Here is a 12,640-nt window from a genome sequence, read left to right on the forward strand (position 1 = left end):
CAGAACAACAGGTTTTGAATTAGCATGAATTTTCTGAGGGTTATAAGGTCTGTAACTCAAATGACTATCATTATTTTCTGACTTCGATCCTCAATTATTTGAAAGTGAAACAAACATTCTATGAGTGAGGAACGGACCAAAAATATAACGCAAAAATCTGGAAAGTTGAGAGGTATGTTAACAGTTAATGTTTAAAAAAAAATATATATATATATATATATATATATATATATATATATATATATATATATATATATATATCTACACACACACACACACACACATATATATATATATATATATATATATATATATATATATATATATATATATATATATATATATATATATATATATATATATATATATATATACACATATATATATATATATATATATATATATATATATATATATATATATATATATATATATATATATAAAATACTATCAGTGCAGATGCTGTTAATGAAACAGGCTGAGCAGAGTGAATTGACCTCCAGAGGACATGCTTAGAAATAGCTGTACAGCATTTTCTGGTTATTTTGTAGAACATTTTTTTTTTTTGCATCTGGAGCATCTTCAGTAAAGTAGAACTGTAAAACCTAGAATACAGGTAGAAAAGCACAATGATCTAAAACACATTGCTTGCTTAGCAGCTATAATTACAACTAAAGTTGTATGTTTTGCCCTTTATAAATGCCTTTAAGATTATACAGAGAAACTTATTTCTTCATTCCCCTCCATTTTATAAATGGTCCAGCACTGCATTTTTTTTTCTGTACTTAGCTACTCAAATCAGAACCCAGAGGTGTTTGGCATCCATTATCCCACCTCATGTTGACAGATCTCACCAACCACATGTCAAGATGTTGTGAGCCAAACCACTGTATGACAGGAAGTCTAAGATTAGTGTTCACACTACCATATGATGGAGGGGTGCCTCAATACCCAGTACCAGTTCACTTCTTAAATATAAGGTATTCCCCTGAATGACTATCGGCACACCCACAAATTTGGCATCCCTGTGGCTGTATGTGGACACATACATGTTCTGTCCTCTGATTCTGGGCTTTGCTGATTTCCTTATGACAGTGAGTCTGTGGCACAGAGGGATAAAGCCCTGATTATTATGAGCCAGATGTCCCGAGTTCAAACAGTAACTTGAGTGTTGAAATAGCCACACAGGATAGGATAACAGTGAATAAGTTCACCCATCCCGGAGTGGGTAGTGGGGGTAATGGTCAGCTGTTCACCACCATGAAAGTGGAAGTTTGGCCAGCACCACTAAGCTCAGTACCAGAGACATGGGCTTGGTGCTCCCAAGTTGGTGATGGTAGCTATCATTAGTGTGCAGGTGAGAATATGTACAAACAGGGAGGAGCCTGTAGTGAAACAGGTGCTCCTGTCAGCCAAAGGGAAGGGGTTAGAGCCTTACATGTAAATGGACTCATTGGTGGGATCCAAGGAAGGGAACAAACCTTCTCTGTGTCTGCCTGTATGATGACCACTGTTGTCAGCTTTCACCCTTGTACTGGGGACTCCCTAGTGGTGGTGAGGCAATAAGTAGACTCAATAGGGGGTGAGGTTTACTGGTCAATAAGATGTGCATGGTAAAAAGACACAAAAAATATCATTATGTGAAAAAATAAATACATGTCCTTTTTGAGAACAAGCATCTTCTTCTACACCTGATAAACATCTTAAAAAGTAATTACAGATGGGTCCAAATCATTCACATGGTGATATGGAAACATAGTACCTGGGCCAGCCAGCTGATACAAATATATAAATGTTTACAGTCCTATTTACATACCATATACATGTGTATTTCGTGTAATTTACAGGACTTTCTTTTTGTATTCAAAACATTTTACATGAAGTATATCAGTAGCTAAAATATAATCTCTTTCTTAAATCACCTACTAATTAATCTCTTGTAATACATTATCAAAACTCAGTTTCAGAATGTACTTCTGTGAGGCGATCTGATTCAACAATTTCTTCTGGGGTTATGTTTTCATTTAGCGGACTGTACGAGTATGTCTTGTGAGTTCCACTGTATTTTGGATTAGAGCTGTCTGCAGAACAGAACATGCAGATAAGATTTCCTGTCACACTGATGAACAAAATCAGACCCAACATAAACGTTATAATAATCCAATATTTCCTGAAAAACAAAGCAGAATATTAATACTTATGTCAGCCTCAAATGCTAGGCAATGTAAAAGCAAAAGCTTAATGAATGGAGTACATCCTGGAAACAGAAGGGAATAAAGAACTGCAAATATATTTATTATGTGATACAGCAGAAAGTAAAAAGACAAATAACTTCTCATAGGCCATTGAATATTCTAAAAAAGTAATGGAGACAGTATTTAAAGCAATGTTTGAGTAAACTTTTCCTCAGGCAACACCTGTGGGGAAATAAAGTGCAGAAGGCTTACACCCCTGAGCTCCTGTGTATGATGAAGTGCAGAAGGCTCACACCCCTGAGCTCCTGTGTATGATGAAGTGCAGAAGGCTCACACCCCTGAGCTCCTGTGTATGATGAAGTGCAGAAGGCTCACACCCCTGAGCTCCTGTGTATGATGAAGTGCAGAAGGCTCACACCCCTGAGCTCCTGTGTATGATGAAGTGCAGAAGGCTCACACCCCTGAGCTCCTGTGTATGATGAAGTGCAGAAAGGCTCACACCCCTGAGTTCCTGAGTATGATGAAGTGCAGAAGGCTCACACCCCTGAGCTCCTGTGTATGATGAAGTGAGAAGGCTCACACCCCTGAGCTCCTGTGTATGATGAAGTGCAGAAGGCTCACACCCATGAGCTCCTGTGTATGATGAAGTGCAGAAGGCTCACACCCCTGAGCTCCTGTGTATGATGAAGTGCAGAAGGCTAACTCCCCTGAGCCCCTGTGTATGATGAAGTGCAGAAGTGAGACCTTTCCGCAGGTGGAGCTCCACTGTAAGTGCAGAAACGGATTCCCCCTCTCAGGATGCTACGCCAACCATGGCTACTCACTCCCATTTCTCCATGGCTACTTCCTTCATTGCTTGGGCATCTAATTAAACACAGGTGATCTACAGCACAGACAGGGCTCCAACCCTCCACCCCAAGTATGAAATACACTGCATGAGTTCCTGGCATTTACCTTGTTACAGCAACATGAAGATGCCATGCAGAAAAGTGTTGCGAGTTCAGCTACTTCAAAACATCTCAATCCTGAGGTGCCTTTGTGAGACAGATGAGACTGAAAAGTTTGCCAGGTGTACATCATTAGCCCAGTTCTGCAGCATGCAGACATGCAGCTGATGCTTATAAGAACTGTAAACTGTACTAGTTTATATAAATTCACGATGACCTCTCCATTCCAGTTGGGAAGGATTTAACACAGTGTTTGTATAGGTAAGTCCTCAACCATGCACCCTCTCTTTTAAATTTATGTAACAGTCTAGATGTTTGATCTGATGGGAAAACAGGGAAACTAAAACTAAAAGGGTTGTAGTCATTAATCCAAATGCCTGGAGAAAGTCTTAACAAAAGTTTTTCAAGACTATATTACATGCTATATATGGCACCAGACTTTTGCTGTTACCAAATCTAGCATCAAAACCATGAAGTGTGTGGACAGAATGGGTTAGACTTTGCAAAGATAACTAAAATTCCTAACTAAAAGGGGTCCAACATTTCATTTAGGCTATCTGTTAGCTTCTCTCTACAGATGTTCTCTAACTGGTCAATTACTTAGGACAAAATGTAGACAGACACACACACACACACACACATATATATATATATATATATATATATATATACATACATATACAGTGGATATAAAAAGTTTACAAAGTTCAAGAAAACTGAATGCTGTAATTAAATCAAAAGGTGCTTCAACAAAGTATTAGTTTAAGGGTGTGCACACGCAACAAAGTATTAGTTGAAGGGTTCTGCACACTTATGCAACCAATGATCTGGAGTAGGGACTTCATTTGTCTGCAACCTGTGGGTCTTGGATCCGATATCAGATCCGAGCTGGCAACTATTTATACAGCTATGGATCCGAGCTCCTAGCACCTCCCCTCACCCATAATCCCTTGCCGACTCCAAATGACCCCAGATCTAGTTTGCCGCTCTAAAGTGTGTCAGCTGGATTGCGAGCTCCTGGCAATTTGTTATAGATAAGTGAATTTTTCTCAGTCTTTTTTTTCATAGTTTAATCAGTGTGAGTGTGCTAGGTTTTCTTTAGCCTGTTAACTTTAAATTTTAGTTTTTTTTTTACCCTCCCCTCGCTGGTCATTAGTGTGTGCTTGTGTGTGATTGCGTTTGGGGCCTAGTGTGTTTGTGTAGCCTTAGTTTAGGTATGGCAGAGGCCTCTAAGCCTATTTTTTCTAAATGCACCGAATGTGGCCATAAGCTCTCTCCGGCAGATGGCCACACTCGGTGTGTTCGTTGCCTTGGGGTTGAACACCTGTCCTCGGGCTGTACCATTTGTGCAGCGTTCAACCCCAGGGCACTGAAAGAGCGGAGGTCGAAGCTGATCCTGGCGGGACTTCTGCCCCCGGATTCGGCTTCGGCCTCCGCTCCTCCCGTGGCACCTCCTCAGCCTGTGGTGGTAGCCACTCCTGCCCCCCTTCCCTCGGCCGGGATTCAAACTCCCACTAAAGAGCTGGAGGACAGGGAGGCCAGGAGGGAGAAACGGAGGGAGAAGCACCGTGGCTTCCAGGTCTCCTCCTCCTCGGCTCCGATCTCCTTGCTTCTCCCCGGGACCCGAGGAAGAAGAGACCCGATCTCAGTCGAGGTCATTGAGGCAGCATTCCATGCCTGCCTCAGTGGCCTCTTCGAGATCAACCTACAGCCTGTCTGATGCAGACTTGAACTGGATGATGAGGAGGTTCATCCAGGCCCAGCTGCAGATGCGAGTGCTCTTGCCTCCCCCCCCCCCTTCGGGGGGGAGCTCGACACCTTTCTTTGTTCCGATTGCTCCTTCTCCGACCCGCTTCCTGGGTTCAGAGCGCTCGGAGCCGGGCAGCGTCGGAGCCAGGGGTGGGTCAGCGCTGACAGTACTGAGTACTTCGGATCTGACCCTGCCCTCGAGTCTGTCGGTTCCATTGTCGGACCCAACCTCTCGGAGCCGTGGGGCGAGCTTCGGATCTGAGGGATTCAGTGTGCCTTCGGCTCCGTCCAGGTCAGAGCACACTGGTCCCTCGGATCCGATGGTCTCGGCGCCGGTTCCGATCCCTTCATCGGATCCAAGTGGGAGTCGACTTTCGAAACCCAGGGAGAGCGGCTCCCCCTTGGCCTTCATTGCAGTGGACAGGGCTCTGTCGAGAGCATCCGGACCCCCGGCCCTTGTCTCGGCTCCACCCTGCACTCCCTCTCTGCTGGGTCAGGCTCCCATCACCCGGCCACAGGGACAGCCTGCTTCGATGTCCCAGGTTGTTCCATTGGAACAGGATGTTGCTGGTGAGACCTCCTCGGACAGCCCCCCCCGAGGAAGTGCCTCGCAAGCACAAGTGTAAGAGGAGGCATGTGGACTCCCCCGAGTCCTTAACAGAGGACACGGACTTGGATGAAGGGGAAGGCTCCCCAAGGTCACCCCCTGAGGATGTCTCCTTTGGAGACATCATGGAAATGCTCAGGATTGGGGGGGTGGTCTGTCCCTAAGGCTTCCTCCGACGAGTCTGTGTTCCTGGAGGCATTCGAAGCAGGCCCGTCTACCTCTTGGGTGTCCCCTCCGGCCGACCCCCTGGTGGACCTTATTACCACCAGGGCGTGGAAGGAGCCGGACACTGTGGAGCCAGTCCCTAAATGCCCGGATAGGATCTTGAGCACCCCGCAGACCGGTCCCACTGGAGGAAGGGTCCCCCCGTAGATGCCATGTTGACGGCGGCAGCCACTAAGAGGGAACTAGCTCAGGAGAGCCCCTCGGTCCATCCACCGAGCAAGGAGTCCTGCTCGATGGATCGCCTTGGGAAGTGGGTATTTAGTTCAGCGACCTTCTCAGTAAGGTCCCTGAACTACATGGCACATGTCATCAAGATGCAGCGAGATCTTATTAAAGAATATGCTGCTTCCCCCTCAGAGTCCATGTCGACAGAGGACAAACAGTTGTACTCCACTCGTATGGCCACTATAAGATCTATTTCCAATACCTCTATGCGGCTGTTGTCCCACGCCACTGAGGGAGCTGCTAGAGCTAGCGAAGTGGGCCTAGTTATGAGATGCCAGGCCTGGCTCCGACATTGTGACTTCGTGGAGCCCTTTAAGGCGTCCTTTGCGAATGCCCCCTTTGATGGTTCTGCCTTGTTTGGCAAGACCGTTCGCGAGACACTTGTCCAGAGCGAGAAGGATGGGAAGACATTGTCTGCCATCGGAGTCCGCTTCTCTGCTCCCCAGAGGTCCTTCTCCAAGAACCAAAAGGGACAGAAGAAGATGTGGTTCTGGAAATCGCAACATTCCCAACCTGATCCAGACAACCAGTCCTTCCGTGGCAGAGGAGGACAGGGAGGATGCCGCCCTAGAGGCAGAGGGGCCCCGAGAAATTTTGGGTCCAAAGAATCTTTCTCTGATCGGCCCACGCAGCAGCCCTGAAGGGTTGCCCGACGGCTCCACTCTGGAGGCAGTTGGGGGGGGCGCTTCTCGAGGCACCTGGCGGCATGGGAGTCCATCACATCAGACCGCTGGGTACTTTGTATCATATCCAGAGGTTAGAAAATCCCAATGCAACATGTCCCCAGACTCAGAAACCTCCCCGATGTACCAACCGGTCAGAAGGAGGCTGCAGCCGCAGAAATCCAGCAGCTGCTAGAGAAAAGAGCCATCCAACCTGTCCCCCCCGACCAGCTCGGATTAGGGTTTTACTCCAGGTTCTTTCTGGTGCCAAAAAAGACGGGGGACTTGAGACCAATTCTAGACCTTTCCCTCCTGAACCTGTCGGTAACCAAGGAAAAATTCCAAATGGTCACTCTTCAATCCATTCTCCCCCTCTTGCGGGAGAACGACTGGATGTGCTCAATAGACCTCAAGGATGTGTACTACCACATTTTAATGGACAGACAATCCAGGAGGTTTCTCCGCTTCCAGCTGGGAGCCAGCCACTATCAGTTCAGGGTCCTTCCTTTTGGCCTCACCACAGCCCCCAGGGTGTTCACCAAAGCTTTAGCAGTGATAGTGGCCCACCTGAGACTCCAGGGAATGCAGGTCTTCCCGTACCTGGACGACTGGCTCCTGACCGCCCCAACAAGGCATCTACTCTGCTCAGCCAGAGATTTTTTTCTTCGCCTAGCCCCCCAGTTAGGCATCACGATCAATACGGACAAATCCTCCCTTGATCCAACACAAGTGATAGACTTCATAGAGGCCAGATTAGATACGAGAAGTCTGCGAGCCTACCTCACTCCGGAACAATTACAGAATCTGAGTCTGCATGTGCGGGCCATCCTCCAGTCAGAAGCTCCACCCGCGGAATTGGTCCTGAGGGCACTGGGCTCTATGGCAGTGGCAATTACACTCCTTCCATGCGCTCACCTAAACATGAGGGTACTACAGTGGACCCTTCAAGTACAATGGTCCTTTCAGCTTCTTCCTCTCAATCACCCTGTCTCTATCAGCAAGGCTTGCAGGAGGGCCCTGTTATGGTGGCTTCATTCTCCAGACCTCCATACAGGTGCCCCTTCTGCGCTCCACCTCCTCTCATCACGGTGACCACGGACGCTTCTCGCCTCGGGTGGGGGGGGGCATTGCTCAGGCAGAACAGTCCAAGGCACATGGAACGACACAGAGACCTCCCTGCATATCAATGTTCTGGAGATGAGGGCAGTGCTGTTGGCGTTGAAAGCACTTCACAACCTTCTTCCAGTAGGAACTATTACGATACAGACGGACAACATGTCAGTTGTCTGGTATATCAACAAACAGGGGGGAACCAGGTCTTACCCTCTCTGCCGAGAGGCCATGAGAGTGTGGGAATGGGCGATCTCCACCAACCGCTTTCTGATCGCAATGCACATTCCAGGACGGTCCAACATTCTGGCGGACAAACTCAGCCGCACTATCCTTTCCCCTTATGAGTGGTCTCTCAACTCCCGAGTAGTGAAGCGGATTTTTGCAAAATGGGGGCAACCCTGCTGCGATCTTTTTGCCTCTCCTTCAAATACAAAATGTGACAGCTTCTTTGCCCTAATTCCCCCACCAGGGGAAGCCCCGAGAGACGCTCTAGTGCATGCTTGGCCACCCGGTCTACTTTATGCCTATCCTCCTCTACCCCTGATGCTAAAGATGTTACAGAAAGCCTCTTGGTTGGGGAGCAAAATGATCCTCATTGCCCCATTCTGGCCTCGACAGACTTGGTTCCCTTACCTGTGGTCTCACTTTGTGAATCCTCCCTGGATTCTGGATCCCAGCCCAGATCTGATCTCCCACCCGTCAGGCTTACTGACCCCAAATCTAGACAGCCTGAAGCTGACAGCTTGGCTGCTCCAGTTCCACTCTTAATTAGGACTCCCAGTATCTCTTCACCAGTCAAAGCCATCTTGGTGGCAGCGCATAAACCTTCCACCAATAAGACTTACCACAGTAAATAGAAGCGCTTCTCCGTCTAGGCGGAACATCATAATCTGGACCCCTTCACTGCTCCGCTAACATCCGTTTTGGACTTCCTTACCTGGCTTTTTCAGCAAGGGGCTAGCTGTTCGACAGTCAAGGTACAATTGGCAGCCATCTCCCATTACCACATAGGACACGAGACAGGTCCTTTGATGTCAGCTAAATTATGTAAAACCTTCCTCAAGGGTACTTTTCTGCTCAGGCCCCCTATCAAAGAAGCCATACCCCCTTGGGACCTATCGCTAGTTCTTCAGGCCTTGACTGCTTCTCCCTTTGAACCAGCTGCCTCGGATGATCTTAAATACCTGTCTTGGAAAACAGCATTCCTGGTAGCCATCACTTCTGCGAAAAGAGTTTCGGAACTTCAAGCTCTTTGCATAAAACCCCCTTACTTGGTTTATCATCAGGATAGAGTGTACCTCAGGACCAATCCGTCCTTTCTACCTAAGGTGGCCTCAGAAACCAATATCAATCAGTCCATCAATCTTCCTGTTTTCTTCACTAATTATCAAAATAAAGGAGAATACAAGCTGCACTCGTTAGATGTGCACAGGCAGCTGCGTTTCTATATTCATAGGACTGCTGGTCACAGACAATCTGATCAGCTGTTCATTTCCCTTGCCAAATTCAATTTAGGTAAAGCCGTTTCGAAGGTCACCTTATCACACTGGATTTCCCAATCTATCCTTCTAGCTTATGAGACATCTGGGAGGCCCGCACCTCAAAGGGTTCGTGCACATTCCACTCGCTCCATATCTACTTCTACTGCATTCAGATCTAGAGTCCCCTTGGATGATATTTGCTCAGCAGCCACTTGGGCCTTATCTCATACCTTTATTAACCACTACAAACTGGACGTAATTTCCAGAGGGAGAGCATCCTTTGGCTCCGCAGTGCTCCGGAACATCCTTCCATGATGGCCGCCCAAGATTCAGGTAGCTGGGGACTCTGTCCCACATGTTGCAGACAAATGAAGTCCCTACTCCAGATTAAGAAGTTATGTACTCACCAGAACGTTCCATCTGAGTAGGTGGCTTAATTTGTCTGCAACCACCCCACCCCCCCTTCCCCCTGGCCTTCAGAAGAGTTATATGATGGTATTTTTCCTGCCTTTTCCTGTTGGAATACCTTTTCAGGTATATAGGAGGGCAAACTTGATCTGAGGTCATTTGGGGTTGGCAAGGGATTATGGGTGAGGGGAGGAGCTAGGAGCTCGGATCCATTGCTGTATAAATAGTTGCCGGCTTGGATCGGATCCAAGACCCACAGGTTGCAGACAAATGAAGCCACCTACTCAGATGGAACGTTATGGTGAGTACATAACTTCTTATTTTGTACGTTTTTTATTTTTTATATTTTTCCCCTAACAGATTTGTTTGTTTTTTCAATTGAATTGCACAGATTATAGATCACATTAAAGGTGGGAAAAGTTTTGAAATGATTTATTGTGGTCTCATTTTTATATCACAAAAACCTGGCACTTTAACCGGGGTGTGTACACTTTTTATATCTACCGTGTGTGTGTATATATACATATGAAAGCCAGCTCTCATCACACTCCACCAGTACATGAGTACACAAGATACACAGTACACTTCCAAAAGTACTACATAAGATTGGAAGCATTTCCTTGAGAACTTTCTGGGATTGTCACACATGCGGTTGTATTTGCATCCTGTCTGCTTAAAGGTGTGAAACACATTTTAGTAATTAATTTCAAGAGTTTGATCTGTCATCCCTCTTGGGCATGTGAAATTGGCCAGTTACTGCATTCTGAACATGTTCCTGGTCATTCATCATTCTTTGCTACAAGATCTGCTCAGACATCTATCTAAGGGTATGGCTCCTGTTTTTATTTATCCTGCCAGTAATTGTGTGGGAGGCAGACTACACTTCTACTTTATCACTGATCATCAGGCGAAGCAATGAAGCAACAGCTTCTAGACCACCAGGCTGATGACCAGTTCTTAACTGGTTTACACATCTCCATGTACCAGTCTGGTATCATCAGTATATGACAGTGGTCTAGTCCTTGAAAAGTTTGCTGAAGTTGTCATGTGCTAGTTCTGTAGTTTCTGGTTAACATTTTCCATTCTTTGGTAAAGTTTTTCAGTGGACACTCATTCATATGATGAACTTGTGTTTTGCCGTATCTAACACTTCAAAAACATTTGCTTTAATCAAGTCCACTGTAGACCACAACTTTCTGTTTAAGAATATTATTAGCTGAAATTCATAAGAGCTGTATGTGATACTCCAAAACCATATGCTTTAGCTTTCGCTGTCTACTAGAGCTTTAGTCTAAAGACATGTTAGCTGAAAGTCTCCCCTAGAAATATGTCTCTATTACAGACACTAAAGTACTATCATGGCTGCACCTGAAAAACAAATACCAAGGAAAAAAAAATCCAAAAAAACATCTACCATCTATCTGGCATGCACTTCCTTTTACTGCAATTCTAATGATTATTCATTAGTAATTTACTTTACAACAGCACTTTTTAACCCCTGACTAACTTGGCACCTCTTAAAAAAAATTACACAATTATTCACAAATGATTACAGCATGCATATAAAAGTATTTATCTTTTTTACTTTTAAGTAAATGTTTCCAAGATAACTCATACATTTCTTTAAGGTCAAGCACCTTGGATGTGCTTCCATTTCAGGAAAAAGTGAGTATGTTTGGGTAATCAGTCTTAAAACAAATGTTTTGTGGACGCAGTTCCTGCACAACAGAACATGTACACTATCTTCCTCAGTGAATCTTGGGTGGAAATATGCTGCTCTCTTGAAGCTTAAACTGCTCCAGATGAACTCTTCCTTCTGATTTGCATCTTGGATGGTGTGTTCCACTTTGTCCTGTCCTAGAAGGTGAACTAAAATTGGACACAGTTGCTCTTCCAGACAGTGGCTACCATCCTGGGGCCCAGTGAATCTTTTCAAAGCTGTACTGGGATACTGGAGGACTGGAACCAGGTGCAATTTTAAGATATCTTGAACTGATTCTCAGATTTTCTCCAGAGTCACACCTTCAGGTATGTCATTATGTTACTGCAATTAAATGTTTGCTAGAGTATAGCAGTAGCTTTGATTTCCACTCCTGATAGGGTGACAAAACAGTCCTACGCTAGCTACCTTTGTGGGTCATTTTAAGCCTATCCGGTTTCCCTTTCAAAGATGAGAATCAAACCTTGTACCTTATACCTGCGAGGTGAACATCATAACCATTATTACAACCCCTTCATCCTTCATAGCTTCATATTTTGGTACTAGGCTATCAGCCTGAGGGCATAAGTAAGCCTAGCCAAAGGTGTCCTGGCCTTCGCCACCCATGTAGATTAAATTCCTGTCCCTCTATCGAGTAGAGCCACAGACGTGATCCCAGGGGTGAATTTCCTATTACCCATCCACTCATCAAAGTTTGTTTTGAAGAGTGCTAATGATGAGCTCTGTTTGATGTAGATGGTTATTTTGTTCTAGAGCATGGGAAGTCTTTGGGACAAGAATCTATTCCCCCAGCATGTTCTATTTATTGTTGTGGTGAGGTTTAGGTCCCTAGAGCATGTAGATCAGGGAGACTGGGATTTCATTAAGTGGAGCATGTCCATCAAATCTGGGTTTGAAATAGCTTTGTATGTCAGACAGAGATTTCCCCGGAGTAAGCGATATGCAACCGAGTAGAGCTGGAATTTCCTGAGTCAGTCAGCATAGGGCAACTATATGAGGCCAGCAATCCTCTTGGTGAGGTACTTCTGGGGCCTCTCCAGTTGTTGTAGGTGTCTTGTGAGGTACATCCCAAACAGGGCATTGTACTCAATAAGGGGTCTGATAAGTGATGAGTAGAGGGGGACAATGACTTCCTTTTTTCTACATGTGAACTCTTTTGTGATTAGGTGGGCTACATAGAAAGATTTCCTGACCACTGTGGCAATGTGATCATCAAAGGAGAGGTGACTATCCACTTGGGTCCCAAGGTCTCTTATCACACTTTCTGTGTTAAGTGAACTTCCCCCTATTTGGTAATTCGTGGGTACC

General features: G+C 45.6%; 1 protein-coding gene across 1 annotated transcript in view; it reads right to left on the reverse strand.

The window, feature by feature from the left end:
- Positions 1-457: 457 nt before the first annotated feature.
- The window catches only part of NAGPA (N-acetylglucosamine-1-phosphodiester alpha-N-acetylglucosaminidase), a 953,155-nt gene continuing 940,972 nt past the window's right edge, over positions 458-12,640 (reverse strand). Inside the window, exon 11 of the mRNA XM_044066565.1 lies at positions 458-2,170. Coding sequence (XP_043922500.1) covers positions 1,951-2,170 — 220 coding nt within the window. The 3' untranslated portion in view covers positions 458-1,950. The remainder of the gene's footprint in view (positions 2,171-12,640) is intronic.

The sequence above is a fragment of the Protopterus annectens genome, chromosome 3.part1, assembly GCF_019279795.1.
Source record: "Protopterus annectens isolate FY-2018-M chromosome 3.part1, PAN1.0, whole genome shotgun sequence".
Classification (NCBI taxonomy): domain Eukaryota; kingdom Metazoa; phylum Chordata; order Ceratodontiformes; family Protopteridae; genus Protopterus; species Protopterus annectens.